General features: G+C 54.0%; 1 protein-coding gene across 1 annotated transcript; it reads left to right on the forward strand.

Annotated features, from left to right (window-relative positions):
* ZSWIM4 (zinc finger SWIM-type containing 4) lies at nucleotides 1-16,475 on the forward strand. The gene is made up of 14 exons (XM_074203570.1): nucleotides 1-341; nucleotides 2,504-2,705; nucleotides 5,498-5,854; nucleotides 6,417-6,565; nucleotides 6,670-6,820; nucleotides 6,909-7,085; nucleotides 7,348-7,674; nucleotides 9,209-9,346; nucleotides 9,643-9,897; nucleotides 10,260-10,395; nucleotides 11,717-11,874; nucleotides 12,025-12,188; nucleotides 12,293-12,374; nucleotides 14,053-16,475. Exons 1-14 carry the CDS (start codon nucleotides 192-194, stop codon nucleotides 14,919-14,921), a joined length of 3,315 nt encoding a protein of 1,104 aa, XP_074059671.1. The 5' UTR covers nucleotides 1-191; the 3' UTR covers nucleotides 14,922-16,475.
* The last annotated feature ends 227 nt before the right edge of the window (nucleotides 16,476-16,702 follow it).

A 16,702-nucleotide genomic window follows, 5' to 3' on the forward strand; every position in this document is an offset into this window, starting at 1 on the left:
CTCGGGGCCGGGAGCCAGCCGAGGGCGAGGCGGGATAGGGGCCCGCGGGGCGCCGGGCTGGTGGCCGAGCGTGCTCCCCGGGCGCGGCGCGGCAGGAGCGGCCCGGGGGGGCGGCTCCGGGCGGCGCGGACAGGACAGGCCGGGGATTGGGGCCCCCGCGCAGGCCCCGGCCCCGGCCCCGGCCCAGCCCGATGGACCCTCCGGCCGCCAAGCGGAGCCGGGGCTGCCCGGGGGGGTCGGAGGAGCGAGAGGCCGGGGCCGGGCGGGGCGGCCGGAGCCGGGTGGAGACCCTGCTGGACCTCAGCGCCAAGCGAGTGGCCGAAACCTGGGCCTTCGAGCAGGTGAGGCCCCGGGGCCCGGGCCGGGGGGGGGGGGGCCACCTCCCCAGCCCCCTCCCCCCCGCCGGGCGAAGGGCATCCCAGCACCCCCAGCGAGCCCCTCCCCCGCCCCGCCCCCCAGCATCCCGAGCGCAGCCCCCCCCTCCCCGGAGCCCGGGCCCCCCCCCACAGAACCCCCTAAACCCGGGCCCGGGCGTCAGAGCGGGGGCGGGGGTCGCGGTGGAGTCCGAGGTCCGGTGTGACCTTGAGCGAGTCCCTTCCCTCCCCAGCCTCCCCCCGAGCGCTGACCCCCCCTCCTCCCGCACCCCTTGGGGTCTGGGCGCCTGCGGGGTGCCCTGGGTCGCCCCGGCTCGCCCGGCCCGGGATGCCAGCCCCGTCCTGCCCATCGACTGATGGGAGGGGGGCAGGGCTCCGGGCTGGATGCTGCCGGCCCTGCACTGTTTACCTGCGGCAGGTGCACCGGGCGGCAGCCGTCGCCGAACCCCAGAAAATGAGTCAGGGCCACCCCCGGGCTGTGGGATCAGCCACGGGCCAGTTTGAGTGGAGCCTCCGGCCACGGCTGCGGCTCCTAAAGCCGAAAAGCCTCTTCCCGTGCGACCCCTGCCATTTCCAGATGAGGGAACAGGGACTCCCTCCCCCAAGGTCATGTGTCTAGCTGGTGGGAGAGCCGCCCCCCACACCGGGCTCCTCAGGGACCCCCGCCTCTCCCCTGCATCCCGGCTCTTCTCTGTGCGGGAGGTGGGAGCCACTCCCGGGGCCAGCCGGGGCAGGACACTCCTGCCATCACAGGCCCTGACCCAGCCCAGCTCCTTTCCTGCCCCATCTTTGGCCTGCCTTTCCTGCCTCTGCTCCGCCCACCCCCTGGAGAGGGGCTTTTCTTACTCTTGAGTTCAGGACAGGACCTTGGGGGAGGGGAAAGAAAAGGAGGGACCCGGCAGCCCCCCTCCCTGAGAAAAGAGCCCCTCAATCTGTTCTGCTACCTTTGTCCAACTTGGGCAGCTGTTTGTTTGGCTTTCTGGGCCACTCAGGAGTTAAACAGCCTAGTCTTCCTGGCGGCTTTCTGTGTCTGAGCGCAGGTTCTGAATCATAGCCCTGGAAAATACCTAGTTAGTCATCTAGTCCGTCCCTTCAGCCCTGGCTCCGGCCCCGTGGCCCATTCCACTCTCAGTTGGCCTTTGAAGGTTGGGGTAGCTCCCCTGTGCCGCCCCCCCACCCGCCAGCCAGGGCCATACGATAAGATGATGCCTTATCTTCAGGAGAGAACAGACAAAAGTGGTCTGAATGAGTCCTGTGCCATGACCCTCCTCTGCTTCCCATATGGGGCCTGGGGCATGTGACCCTCTTCTGTTCATGCATCCGGACAATGGCATCCTGTATCTCTCGTGCGTGTGTTCCTCTTGTCCTGTGTGGGTGTGCCTGTGCGTCTGTGAAGCCCCTCCCCTGTATTCCATGTACATCTGTGTGATGACCCCATGGCCCTTGTGCATGTGACCTGCACAGATGTGGGGCTTCTCCAGTCCCTGTGTACATCTGCACAAGGTGCCGCCCCCCCCCCCCGAAGATCTAGCCACAGTGACCCTATGTGGACACCTGCCCCGCGTGCCTCTGCGTCTGGGCAGCAGCTTGGTCTGGTGCACGTACACCGCTGCTGGGAACTCTCCCTGCTTTTATCCTTGGGAGAAATGGTCTGCCTCAAAACATTTTAGAGAAACCACCTGGTAATGGCCGTAGGGAGAAGCCTTAGGGAAAGAAACAAATAATGGGGGGGGTTGGGTATCCTGTTTTTCTTTATATTGATCGAGCCCCGGAGCAGCCAGAGGGTCAGGGGGCAGCTTGCCTGTTTCTGCCTTTTTGTGTTCAGAGCAAAAGGAGAATGGGACAAGAATAGTTTTAGGGCTTGGTGGTAACCTACTGGTTCTAGACCAGAGAGAGAATTCCTAGACAGGGTGGAAAGACAATTCATGGGATTAAGCTCTGGACAGACTTTGGAGACTTCTAGATCATTCTTCATTTAAGGGAAGTCACTTGCCCAAGGAAAATACACTAGTAAGCAGCAGAATCGAGTTTCCAAAGCTTGTGGCCCCTCCATTCCACCAGCCCCCTCCCCCCCGGACATTCTTCCTCACCAGGTTTCTTTTTCCCTTCCCCCCACTCCATACCCACAGGTGGAAGAGCGGTTCTCCCGTGTGCCTGAGCCTGTGCAGAAGCGGATCGTTTTCTGGTCTTTCCCACGAAGTGAGAGGGAGATATGTATGTACTCTTCCCTCGGCTACCAGCCCCCCGAAGGCGAGCATGACTCTCGAGTGCCCTTTAATCGTGGGCTGCATCTCCTGCAGACTGGAGCTGTGGACAGAGTACTGCAAGTGGGTGAGTGGCTCTCCTCATCCTCGGTCACCCAATGGGTGAGCCAGGTGAAGCTTAGGGGGAGTAGACCTTGATGAAAATAGAATGTAAGAAAACAGTCAAATTTGGAGCCTGGCTTCTATCCCTGCTTGGCTATTTACTCCATGTATAACCTTAAGCAAATTCCTGTTGCTCTCTGGACCTTAGTTTCCAAATCTGTAAAAGAAGATGGTTGGATGACTTCTGACATGGCTTTGGGTTCTAAATCCCCCAACCCCTTTAGAGTTCCTTTAGCTAATGCACTTCTGCCAAGTGCTTAAGGAACTATAGATAAAGGCAAGAGGAATTGGAGGAAGGGTTAAGACTAATCTTACCCAGAACCCACTGGGGAAGAAAAAAGTGGCTATAAGAAATTAGAAAACCTTTTCCAGCACTCTTGCCCTTCCACTCCACAAAAATTTGGTTTGGGCAATTAGTTCCTAGAAAGTCCCTAGTATAGGAGTCTAGTATATGAGATTGAACTAGGTATAGGCCTATCAGAAGCTACCATAGGATCCTGGCCCTGAGATTGATAGCTGGTTTCTAGCATATTCCAGCCTATCTGGGTCTGTCTGGTAGAGGCGGCAGCAGACACCACCACCCCCATCTCAGAAGAGGTGTCCCAGATTAGGTCCTATATTCCAGAGCCAGAGCCCAGACCTAGTTTCTCAGTTTCCCAAAGGTTAGTGGGGTTAGTCAAGCTTATGACAGCTAAAGCCTGTCAACTTTCTCCCAAATTCAAGAGGAAAATAATCTTTTGAGAGTGAGATAGGACTGGATATGGGGAGCCCCAGGCCGGATTGCAGGAGCCACTTCCTAGGAAGAGATTCTAAAGCTGAAAGGACCTGGGAGGTCATCTAGATGAAGCAGTAGAGAAGTGATGCACCAGAGGGGCATGAAGAGAAACGTAGCCAATGAGTTGGTTTGTCCTTGCTTAAACTTATTTGATACGAGGGAGAGCTTCCATTTGTGGGAAAGGGGAATTGGTAGTTAGTAGTACAAGAATAAAAAAGACAAGAAAGAAAATCTCTTCCATGAACCATTTTTTAAAATATCCTGAAAAAAAAAAAACAGATATAAATCCAGAAGGGATACAGACAGGGCAGAGTAATTTGGTTACTACATTATGAAATTGAATATTCCTTATTAAAAAAGCAAACTCCTCTACATAACAACAGTTCAGTTTCTTATACAGTTCTCTTTTCTGTTCTTTGTACAATGAAATGCTGTTTGTTAAGTTCATAATAAAAAGAAAATGTATATGTTAAAAAAAAGTTATCTAGCCTAATTACCTCAGTTTACTGATTTGGAAAAGAAGAGCAGAGAAGGAAATGACTTGGCCAGTGTGAGATAAGGTAGAAAAAGCAACTCAAGTGGGTCCTCAGTATTGAGGGAAACCTGAGTTGCCATGGGGCAGCCCCCTTGCTGTTCATGGAACAGGCAGGGCTCTTTGGTCCCAACAGCCCCAACTTGCACCTTGGGGCTGGAGCCTCTTGTTTGAGCCTGGGCATCTTGACCAGGCCTAGGGGAAGATCCAAAGGCTCACACCTGTACTGCACAGGGTGAACACTAAAATTGGATCCCTTATTTCAACAGAGAAAGGGCCACTTCTTAAAACCAACCACAACATTTTTAGAATGGGGGCCCATTCAGAAATCATCCAGTCTGACTTTGTCAGACAAGGAGAATGGGGCAAGAGAATTTGGCCGCACAGCTGGTTTGTGGCAGAGCCAAGATCAGGTTCTCGTCACTCTTCCTCTGTGTCAGAGGGAGCCCAGCCCTGAGGAAAGGGGACAGCCTTTGACCCCACCCCTAGCTATCATGCAACCTTCCTGCCCCCTCAGCACCCTTGACTCACCACACCAGGCGCTTCCTCTCTTCCTTCCACCCAAGCTGGCTGTGGGGCCCTTGGAGTTAATGAGTATTTTCTGGGTGTTTGAGGATCTGGGAATGAGAGAGAAGCACGGCATTGGAGTAGTCCAGGCCTGGGGGTCATTAGCATTTATTAGTGATGTTCCTCATCTGGTCCTAGTGACCTTAGGTAACTGGAACTGGGCCAAGGTATCAGGGCCATGGCAGGACCTTCCCTTCCTTCTCTCCCGCCCCCTCCCCCCATGAGGGTTAATTAGTCTGACCTGGCTTAACCCAATGAGGCCGACAAAGTTCTCAAGAGGCAGAGTAAACCTGCTAGTTGAGCTCCTCCACCCTGACTACCCACAGCATCTTGGGGAAGGAAGATGTGTGAATCCTGGTGGTCCAGCAGTCCTGACCTGGGCAGGGGAATGTGGCCTTTAGAGACTCTGGAGGCACAGCAGGAGTATTAGGAAAATAGGACTCTAGCCTTCTCCCTCATTCCTCCATCCCTGGGGGCCACAGACTATTCACTGAGAACCAAGAGAGTTAATGTATTTTAGAGGAAAGGACTGTAGTCCAGGTACCATGGTATTGCCTGAGACAGGCAACAGTACTGTAGAAAGGTCACTGGAGTTAGATTCAGAGGAGCTAGTCCTTAGCTTCCTTTCCTCTCCTTGGGCCACGATCCCCTCAATGGAAAGTGAGGGACCCTGGGCTGCTTTATCTCTTGTCTGGTTTCGAGTGCTGACATTCTCTGAGGGATCCTGGACTTGGAGGCCACAGACTAGCTGGGTGATTCTATGGGCTTCAGTTGGACCCTCTATCAAGTGAGAGTGCCAGGCTGATCTCCATGTGCTTCCCTGGTCCTCCGGGTGCCCGTCACTCCTTCTCAATGTCTGTTTCTTCACTCTGGCTCTCCCAAGGCTTCCACCTGAGTGGGAATGTGACGGAACCCGCAGGCCCTAGCGAGCCAGAACGTCTCTACCACGTGTCCATCAGCTTTGACAGATGCAAGATCACCTCAGTAAGCTGTGGCTGTGACAACCGTGACCTCTTCTACTGTGCCCATGTGGTGGCGTTGTCTTTGCATCGCATCCGCCATGCCCGTCAGGTGGAGCTCCGGCTGCCCATTTCCGAGACGTTGTCCCAGATGAACAGAGACCAACTGCAGAAGTTTGTCCAGTATTTGATCAGTGCCCACCACACTGAGGTGCTGCCTACTGCCCAGCGCTTAGCAGATGAGATCCTCTTCTTGGGGTCTGAGATCAACCGTGTACATGGTGAGGGTCCCCAAGGGGACCAGGGAGTCTAGATTGGTCCTGTAAGTGGGGTTTGAGGGCCTTCTCATTCCTGTCCTATTGTCTCTGTAGCAGAGACAATGAACCCTCCCAAGCCTCAGATCTTCAAAGAACTGGCTCTGAAAGTCTCATGATAGATCAGAAAAGAGAGCTCTGTTGAGGGGCAATATAGGGGAGGCTGCCTGGTTTCTGTATGAGGAGAGAAGAGGCTAAGATGGTGCTAGGCCACTGTGTGGAGGTGTCTAAGCTCTGGGTTTCTTTGAGAGAGTGGGGGTGTGTGAGGAGGTACGCCATCGGTGTGTATACGGAAGTGTTGCTGTCTGGGAGGTAGGGGACGTGGTAGGGGCGTGTCTGAGAGGAGGTGACGAGGGAGATACTGGGCTTCCCTGGGTGTATGTGTGTGTGAGATGTGGGAGGATTTGGGGTGTGGGGAGGAGTCAGGGGTGTGCATGATTCATGGACATGCTTCCCTGGGGATGCTGACTCAGGGCCACACAGGTGGCTACTGCTGTTTCAGCTCCGCCCCCCTCCCTTCTTGCTCCAGGTGCCCCTGACCCCACAGCCGGGGCCGGCATTGAAGATGCCAACTGCTGGCACTTGGATGAGGAGCAGATCCAGGAGCAGGTCAAGCAACTGCTCTCCAACGGTGGCTACTATGGTGCTAGCAAACAACTGCAGTCAATGTTCAATAAGGTGACTGGTTGAGCTGGGGTCTGGGAAAGCAGGGAAGGATCAGCTTGTGGGGGAGCTAGAAATGTGCCAGGCCCCTCCTCTGACTTACCACGATCCTGACCCAGGTTCGGGAGATGCTGCGGATGCGGGATTCCAATGGGGCCAGAATGCTCATCCTCATGACGCAGCAGTTCCTCGAGGACCCTCGCCTAGCCCTTTGGCGGCAGCAGGGTGCGGGCATGACAGACAAATGCCGGCAGTTATGGGATGAGTTGGGTGAGTTCTAGGGACCTCTCGGCCTGCCCCGCACTCCCAGCAGCCAGACGGCTTTGCTCACCCCTTGTCTCCCCTACTCTCCTGACAGGAGCCCTCTGGGTGTGTGTGGTGCTGAGCCCCCATTGCCGACCCGAAGAACGGACTGGCTGGCTTCAGCAGCTGAAGCAGTGGGACGAGCTGAGTGTCTGCCCATTGGAAGAAGGCAACTATTCCTTTGAGGGGGTTGCTGGGCCATCCCTGCAGTCCAGTTCTCCCCCCAGACCAGGTAGGGCCACGCCACGCAGCATAGCTTCCCGGAAGTGGGTTGGTCTTAATGGATTTCCCAGAGCCTGGTTTTCCCTGTGCATGGTGGTGGTGTCGGTGGGAGGGGTGACAGGAATCCAAGCTCTTGACATCTCTAGTTCTCCGTTTCTATATTTCTGACAAGAGGGGGTACACTTTACATCTCTGAGGAAAACAATGACTTGAGCTCCATCCAGGGCAAAGCTTCCCCGGATGGCTGACCTCTGCCATGTCTCTTGGCACAGCAACCACTCGCCACACAGTTTTCGGCCGTGCCCTGCAAGCAGGGGAACTGCGCTGGGGGGATCCTCATCTCCAGAAGATTCTGGCCAGTGACTACTATGGACCAGGCCTCAAGACTGGTGGTGGCAGTGGGGGTGACAAGCTGAGCTTTGACCCCCAGGGCCGCCCACTCTGGCTGGGAGAGCCCTTCCCCACTGCCTGTGCTCGAGTGGACGCCTTGCGCTCCCACGGCTATCCCCGGGAGGCCCTGCGCCTGGCATGTGCGGTGGTCCACACCTTGAGGCTCCAGCGGCGCCATCAGCTCGAGAGCTATAAGCAGCAGAAGAAAGGTGGGCAGGGCCCAGCCGAGGTCAGGGGCAGACCCATCCCCATGGTGGGGCAAGGGAGACCCTGGTGCTGTTTGCCCCGTAGTCAGAATGGGTTGATAGATAAGTACTCAGCTGCTAGATTCACCAAATGGTGAAGAAAGCATAGCACCATGAATTCCCATTGTTGTTCTGGGACTGGTGGTCTTGGTCTGTGGGACCACCAGAATGGGAGGGAGCTGGGCCATCCATTCCTGTTCTGCCCATTCCACTAGCCTGGTTTTTATTGCCCCTACCCCAGGCCTGGGATGAAGGAGTAGGGCAGGGCAGCATCATAGCCTTCTGAAGAGAAGCTAAAAATTTCCCCCAGACACTTAGCTTTGTACAAGTGACAAGAAACACTGTAGGAATATAGAGGGTGTGCACTGGGGCTGGGGAGCAAAGAGACATGGCTTTGAGCTGAGCTCTGCTTATCTACCTGGGTGACCTTGGGAAAGACCTTCCCTTTTCTGGACCTCTGTGAAGTGAGGGGATTGGACTATATGACTGTAGAATCCCTGGAGAGCACTGTGGGAGAGGGCAAGAGTGCCCCAGGATAGTGAGGGTCTTGAAAGGTGCCTGTGAAGGTCAATTGAGAAAACTGGGGGTACTTAATCTGGAAAATAAAAGCCCTGGGGAACATGTCCTCTTTCTTTCAAGCATCTACAAACAGGGGTGTCCAATCTTTAGCTCTTCTGGGCTTCATTGCCCAACAAAAATCCCTCAGGCTCCACATATAGAATTTTATATTCATCCATTAATACCATGCAACCCACGCCACCAAAGCGTCCACTTGAATGGATGTGAGGGTCACTGCAGGTTTGACCCATCTGATCTAAAAGGTTAGCATCTAGGAAAAGAAAGAGATGGGACCTCACTGGCAGATCAAACCAGGAGCAATAATGGGGTGCTACCAAGAGGCAGATCTCTGTTTAATATAAGGGAAAACGTCCTTTGGGTGAGTGGGTGGGCTCAAGAACACAGCACATTCCCCTTCCCTGAAGATCAGGCTGTGGCTGGATGACCACTTGTCAGCTGTCTTCCAGAGCTAATTCCTGTATGGTCAGGGTCAGACTAGACAACCTCCTAAGTCCTTGCCAATTCTGGGATTCCAATCCTAAGATCTATGACCTTGTGATTATGGGGGACCTTGAATCCCATGTCCATGAGTGTAGTAGACCTATCTCATAGATAGTAGAATGTCACTCACCAGAGATGCCAGTTTGGCACCTATATTTAATAGCAAGGGCATCCAGAAAAAGAATGATTTAGAGGGGTGGAAGAGATCCAAAAGGACTATAGCATTATACCCTCCTCAAAAAAGACAAAGTTGAGAGTGAGTCATCTGTGTTGGGGGTAAAATGAGCCAGAGGAAGAGGACGGAGAAGAAAGCCATTACTTAGCACCTTTGAGAAAGGAAAGTTTCTAGTTTACTTCTACTCCCAAGGACAGGGGTGAGGGACTGGGTTTCTGGGGATATGGGGGGAGTGAGATAAGCCTCCTGCTCTCTCCTCTCCAGAGCTGCTCCAGAAAGGCTCCACCAGTATCACCAATGTGGAGGGCTGGGTGGGTCACCCACTTGAGCCCATCAGCTGCCTTTGCAGGGCCTTCCTGGAGGCCTGTCGTGTGGAGGACCAGGGTCTTGGCCTCTATCCAGGTAAAGAGCAAGCAAAGAATGGGTTGAAAGTATGGGAGTCATCCTGAGGAGAGAAAGAAGGGGCACTTCAGAGACTAGTTTCACAGGGCAAAGACCTGGAACCAACCTTCAGTATGGGCTAGGGGGAGGTGGATTATAGCATCTTCTGACCCCAAAAGAGTGAGGACTGTTTGGAGAGAAGTGCCTGTCTCCAGGGAGGAGGTGAGGGAAAAGGCAGAAGAGCCCCCCAAGCAGGGGACCGTCTTCGACTGGGACAAGAGCAGGACCTGGAGGCTAAGTAATTGACTTCTTGACAGACCCGACCTCTGAGAAGCGGAAGTCCACTTACCAGCATGTGATGGTTCCTGGCAACCCTGGGGAATCCTACTTAGCCCTGGCCCTGGAGGTGGCACTGTTGGGCCTTGGGCAGCAGCGGGCTATGCCTGAGGGACTTTACGCTCAGGATAAAGTTGTACGCAGTGAGGAGCAGCTCCTGGCCCTCCTGGATGAAGTACAACTGGACGAGAGGCTGGTGCAGGGGCTGCGCAAGCAAGCAGCCTTGCTACTGGAGGGTGAGAGCATTGGAGGCTTCACTATCCCAGCCCACTCCCCTCCAGAAGAGTCCCCAGCCCCCAAACCTGAAGGAACCCACTCTTGCCCTGTCCTTGGGAGGGAACAGGATGGACCACAGCAAAAGGCACAGAAAACATGCCCACCTCAGTGGGCACCCCTCTTCAGAACTACCTTTCTCGGGGGGTCAAAGTTTGTGCTTCTTTAAAACCTCTCCAGGCAAGATATCTCAAAGCACAAAATGGGGAAATGGGAAATTAGGTCTTATTCAGCATCCTAGGAGTGGAAGGAAAAGTTCAAGGGATCCAATTTCCTTCCATTTCCTGCCTCATCTACCCCATGCTGAACAGTTTTCTCCTATTAGGGGGACCCTTCAGTGGCTTTGGGGAGGTGTTGTTCCGAGAGAGCGTACCTATGCACACCTTCGCCCGCTTCCTCTTCACGGCCCTGCTGCCCCATGACCCGGACCTGGCTTACCGCCTGGCTCTCCGGGCTATGAGGTAGGTATCTGATCTCCCTCCCACCCCTACCAGGGAGCCCCAGAAAGTGTCACATGGGGTTCCATGAGCAAATGAGAGGCCTGAAAGGGGATGAGTTCACCCCCTCTCCTCCCTTCAGTATCTCATGATGCTGACGCTTCAGTTTGGGTACTAAGTAGTCCTGAACCTCAGCTCTACTCACTGCCCTTGAGATGACTTCTACTGGGTGGGTGGGGGGGGCGGTGAGAATACTGGTCATAAATGGACAAATAAGTACAAAGTAACTTAAGGAAGGAGATAGCCCTACTAAGCAGGGGAGATAAGGACTTTATAGGAGTCAAGATTTTACAAGATGGAAGTGGGGGGGTGCAGAGGTGCCAGACCAGGGCAGATAAACCAATTGGCTGTGCTTCTGTTTGGTAGCACCAAGACAGAGGGAGGTACTCTCTTGGGCTCTGAGAAGAGCCGGGAGGTCAGTTTGAATGGAGTATTGATTGAGAAGTCTGAAAAGAGAATTGGGAGCCAGACAGGGACTTGAGAAAGGAAAGAACTTGATCAGTCTGAAGACCCCCAAAAAGTGGGAGTCCTTGCTGCTGCTCTTGTTTAGTCTGACACGAGATTCTGTTCTCTCTCATCTTTGTTCCTTGTTTCCCTGGGAACAGATCTGGTCTCACTCCCTAACTCCTCAGTTTGGTACTGAGGGTCCTCCATCATCTGGGGCCCAGTCAACCTCCTGAACCCAGATTTTGCCTTAGATACTCCCTAGCTTTGTGACACTGGACCAGTCATTTCACTTCAACCTCCGTTTCCTCATCTGTAAAATGAGGAAATGGGAGTTGATGGTCTCTAAGGTTTTTTTCAGCTCAGCATCTGAGTTGATCCTGTGATCTGGCAGCTTCCCTCCTCCATTCAGCCCACAGATCCTTACTGAGTTATAACAATCTTGCTTTGTGAGATGAGGGAGAAGAAAACCAGCATCATGTGCTGGTGAGACCCTCAGGCTAGGTACTCCATCTCCTTTCTCCACATCTTTGTGCAGACCTTGTCCCCCACTCAATGGGATTTCCTGTAATGTTCCTCTCCTGATCCCCTTGGGGTAGGGGTGCTCTCCCTCCTCCAGTTATTTTGGACATAACATATCATGTTCTCTGTTCTGATAAACACTTTGACTTAACCACCTTTAGGTCACCAAGGTCACACTGCTAGTTAAAGGCAGCTCTGAGAGACTGGATGCTATGACAGAGTCTTTTGCCCAAAGGCTGTAGCCCATGGGAAGGGCTGAGCCTCAGGTGCCCCTCTTTGCTCCTCTCTCCTCATTTCCCACCTTCCTCCCATGTTTCAGGCTTCCTGTGCTCGAGACAGTGCTGCCTACTGGAGACCTTCTCCACCACAACCCCCTGGACTCTATGATGACCAACCGCTTTCCCCGCTGGTTCATCCTTGGCCACCTGGAGACACGCCAGTGTGAGCTGGCCTCTACCATGCTGACAGCCGCTAAAGGTAAGCCTGGGCTTCAGGGAACTAGGGAGAGACCCTAGAGAGGCGAGGGCCTGGGCAGTTATCTCCTGAGAGAGCATCCATCACCATAAACCATTGCGTGCGTCCTAGAGGCAGACTCAGCCCCTCATGTTGCCTCACGTCTGCTCGCAGGGGACCCCAAGTGGCTACACACAGTTCTAGGCTCCATCCAACAAAACATCCACTCTCCGGCCCTGCTCTTCAAACTGGCCCAGGATGCCTGCAAGACAGCCACACCAGCTAACGCGCCCCCAGACACCACCTTGCTCAACATCTCCCTGGAACTGGGGCTGCAGGTAAAGGGCTGGCAAGTCAAGGGTGTATCTGGGTGAAACCTTCTTCATCATAACCCTCATGCTTCTTTTCTCCCCCTCTGCTTTTCCTTTTTCCTGGGGCTCAGGTGATGCGGATGACTCTGAACACTGTGACATGGCGCCGCAGAGAGATGGTGCGCTGGCTTGTCAGCTGTGCCACAGAGATTGGTAAGGATCGGCTCCCTTCTCCCTAGTCCAGGACGAACCAGCCCTGAAGGGGCTCATTTTTCCTGTTGCCTCTTTCATCCTCAATCCTACATCTGGCACCTGGGAGTACATTGGGGGAAAAAAAGGAGACCTAGGCCCTGCTTAAGATAGGAAAGATAGGAAATAGTGACCTAGGCAGGCTGTGGGTACTCAGGCAGGCAAAAGGTCTGTTTCTTGCTGACTGTGTGATTTTAGGCTAGTCACCTTACTGCTCTGGTCATTGGTTTGCTCATATTGAAAAGAAAGGTCCTTACCAGGTCCTTTCTAAGTCCTGTGGCTATGACCTAGTTCAGTAAAGAGATCCTGGGGTAACTGGAGGAGACTTCACAGAGGTGCTGGGCCTTGGCACATCAGTAGGGTGGAAATAAGGAGGGAGGGCATAGCAGTCAGGGGAATGGCATGAGGAAAGGCCCCAGAGGTAAGGGTGAATGTGGCATGTGGGTCAGGGAGTGAGGCCATCAGACTGGATGCCTTGGAGGTGGTGTGTTGGAGAATAATGGTAGGTGGAGGTTTTGTTGTTCAATCATTTCAGTCATATCTGACATTTCATGACCCCATTTGGGTGTTTTTTGGAAGAGATACTGGAGTGGTTTGCCATTTTTCCAACTCATTTGACAGATGAGGAAACCAAGGCAAAGTGAAGTGACTTGCCTAGGGTCACACAGCCAGTAAATGTCTGAGGCTAGATTTGAACTTAGGTCTTCCTGACTGCGAATCCTTCTATCCATCATACTCGTGGAGGTAGATAAGATCACCATGAGATCTGGAGAGCCTCCCTCTCTGTTTTATCATTCTTCTATTTCCAAGGTGGCTTCTTTCCCTTGGGGAAGAGGGAAGATGAAGGGTATGGGAGAGGACTTTACGAACCTTAAATTTTTTTTCTCTCATACATTGTGTGTCCCATAAGGGCAGGGGGACAGGATACACAAAAGGTTGCTTCCTCTGCTGTGCCTGCCACCTTTCCCCAAAGAACCTGTCAAGCCCAGACTTGTCCCCTGGGCCTCAGCCGCCCAGGCCTGTCTCCCCCCACCCCAGCCCCTGGGCAGCGGAGGCCAGGGCAGCCCAGCCACTTCCTAGTCCTGCCCTCACTTGCTCACTTACTTTCTGTTGAAACATGGGTTTCGGGGTTGGTTTCTGTCGCTGGCCTAACCGGGCCGCCCTCGCCAATGGGAACCTCTCCAGGCCCCTGTCGAGAGCAGCCGGAGCGGGCTTGTTGCTGAGATGGTGTGGGTGGGGCCCTCCAGCCCCTCTTAGGTGACTCGTAAGGACAGGACAGGACAGGACAGGAAGCCATCCCTGGACTCAGGAACTGGCTCTAGCCTGATTCCTGACTCTCTGAGCCAACAAGACCAACCATTCTTATTTCTTTAGCTATTACAAAGCACGTTTCCCCACAAACTGGAGAAGAAGAAGCATAGATAAAATCATCTCCACTTTTTGGATAAGGACACTTGGTCTCAGAGAAAATAAGAGATTTGCCCCAGGTTACGTGGTTAGTAAATGCTATAGCCAGGATTTAAATTCAGGTCACTTGACACTGTCCATTCTTTCCACAAGCCCCTGACCCTGCCTAGTCCCCTTGGCTTCAGCCTCATCCCCATCTAAAAAGGCTCCTCATACTATGCTACCTTCCAAATAGGTGCCCAGGCCCTAATGAATATCATGCAGAACTGGTACTCCCTCTTCACACCCATTGAGGCCACCACTATTGTAGCTGTGACAGGCACCACCCACGCCACCCTTCTGCGCCTGCACCTGGACTTTGCCCGTCGAGAGGAGCTCTGTGGCTGTGCCAGGACCCTGGCCCTTCAGTGTGCCATGAAGGACCCCCAGAATTGTGCCCTACCCGCCCTGACTCTCTGCGAGAAGAACCATGCCGCCTTTGAGGCCGCCTATCAGATAGTACTTGATGCGGCGGCAGGTGGCATGGGTCACTCCCATCTCTTCACCGTAGCCCGCTACATGGAGCACCGAGGTCTTCCACTAAGGGCCTACAAGCTGGCCACGTTGGCCCTGACCCACCTGAGCATTGCCTTCAACCAGGACAGCCACCCAGCTGTCAACGATGTGCTGTGGGCCTGCTCACTGAGCCACTCCCTGGGCCGGAATGAGCTATCGGCCATCGTCCCGTTAATCATCCAGAGTGTGCAGTGTGCGCCGATGCTTGCGGACATCCTGCACCGCTGGACCCTGAGCTCTCCCGGCCTCGGTCCTCTGGGTGGCCGCCGAGGTGCAGGCACCACCAAACCCCTGGCCACAGACCGGGCCCCTCTCTGTCAGTTGCTTGATGCAGCTGTGGCAGCCTATGTCACCACCACCCACTCCCGACTGACGCACATCAGCCCCCGACATTATGGCGAGTTCATCGAGTTCCTGGGCAAAGCCCGGGAGACCTTCCTGTTGGCTCCCGATGGCCACTTGCAGTTTGCCCAATTCCTTGACAACCTCAAACAGACCTACAAAGGGAAAAAAAAGCTTATGCTTCTGGTCCGGGAGCGCTTTGGCTGAGGGGCTGGTGGTGCCTGGGGAGGGAAACTCCCTTCCCCTGAGAGCCACTTCCCACTTCTCCCCTCCCCTCGCTGGGCTGGGCCCCAGGCACAAGATGAAGATTTGAGTGTTTAATTTATATGGCAGGGGCTTGCACACCTCCCCATGCAATCAGCATTTCAGTATTAGGTTAGGAACCGTCTGGAGCGGTTCTGAAGGATTAGAAAAGGGGGGGTGGTGAAGGCGTTGAGGGCTAAGGAGTCCTGCCCTCTCCTTCCCCCCCCACCCCCTAACAGCCACTTCATCTCCAGGGATGCCAACATGTGTCTACATAAGCATGTGGGTAAGAACCCTAGGATGAGAAGCCATACCCCAGCCTGCCTGACCAAGACCAGGACAGCTGGGGGGGGGGGGGCAAGGGGAAGGGCTATTGGGAAAACCCCTTGGTTTTAGCCTAGGGCAAATCCCAGTTCTTTGGAGACTGGGCTTCTTGGACCCTTTAGGACTAGCTAGGGTGGGGATAGCCCTGCATGCCAGCTTTCCCCTTTGAACCAGACCTTGAAGGAAATGTAGCAAACCCAGCCACTCTGGGCTTGAGGTCTTTAATTATCCATGAATGGCATGTGAACTCCACCTTCCCCCCCCCATCCTCTCTCCCTTATCCCTAACATAGACCCACACATCTTCCTTGGCCCAGACCCTGAATCACTCCGAGTCCAACACTTCAGTGGAATTAAGGGCCTGTCCCACGTGTCTGTGGCTCTCTATCCCCTTTGCCCTGCCCCTGGGGGAAAGAGGAAGAGCCAGTGTCCTGTGGCTTTCCCTTCCCCCTGCCCAGTGAAGGATTCTTGTTGACTTTGTGCGGAGGGGAGTGTTCTCCTCCACCAAGCCCCATGGCCTAGGCATTATACCTCACCTCCCCTGGTTCTGCCTGGGGCCCTGGGGTCCCTAGGTAGGAAAGGGGGACACACTCCCACTCACTGCTCAGCCATGGGGACTTCATTGGAGCATGGTCCCCTATCTTGCCTTTGGGAAAGGGAGGCTTTCCAGGGGGCTCCTTGCTGCAGCTCCCATCCCTGGAGAGGACTGAGACAACTTAGTCCCCACTAACCCCGACCCCCAACCTGCCCATCACTGGACAACCTCAACTCAGGAACACGGCAGAGCTTAAGGGCTCTTGCTTATATCGATTTTTGGGAAGATAGATGTCAGAGAGACAGGAAACTCCCTCCCTCACCCCATATTCTTAATATATACGGGAAGGAACAGCTCCAGTCATGTGGCATTCTCCCCTTCTCCTCCCCCCCCAAGTGTTTTCCTTAACTGGGGCGTGTTTTTGTTGTGTTTGCCCCCCTGTGAGTCCTTCCATCTGTTGTCTGTCCATGTGGCAGGAGAAGGGGACAAGGCAGCTGCACAGCCAGACCCCCTACCTCCGCATGTCCCCAACTCACCTCACCTTTTCTTATATATTAAGAGGAAAGATCATGTAATTTTGTAATTTTTTTCTATTTATTGAACCGTTTATTGTATTTTTCCTTTTTTTTAAAGATCAAACATAAACAATGTTTTGGGGGTTTTGGGTTATTTTTTGTTTGTTTTGAAGTTAGGGGGAGTAGCAGCAGATAATTCACATAAAAATGATGTGAGGGCAAACTCAGTGTAAGTTCCTAATCGTAGGGCAACCCAGAGAACTCTTGCCATCTTGAACTAGGTAAAAAGGGAGGTGATGGTCCAGCTGTCCCCTTTTAATCAACCTCCTTTTGGGAAGGATGGACACATACTGAAGCATCTCAGTGGAGGTA

Source organism: Macrotis lagotis, chromosome X, assembly GCF_037893015.1.
Source record: "Macrotis lagotis isolate mMagLag1 chromosome X, bilby.v1.9.chrom.fasta, whole genome shotgun sequence".
In the NCBI taxonomy this organism is placed as follows: domain Eukaryota; kingdom Metazoa; phylum Chordata; class Mammalia; order Peramelemorphia; family Peramelidae; genus Macrotis; species Macrotis lagotis.

Excerpts from the sequence above, each read along its gene's own strand:
- ZSWIM4 (XM_074203570.1), top strand. The coding sequence starts at position 192 with ATGGACCCTCCGGCCGCCAAGCGGAGCCGGGGCTGCCCGGGGGGGTCG. Across the intron at positions 342-2,503 it reads AAACCTGGGCCTTCGAGCAG|GTGGAAGAGCGGTTCTCCCG; the intron begins GTGAGGCCCCGG and ends CCATACCCACAG. Across the intron at positions 7,086-7,347 it reads CAGTTCTCCCCCCAGACCAG|CAACCACTCGCCACACAGTT; the intron begins GTAGGGCCACGC and ends CTCTTGGCACAG.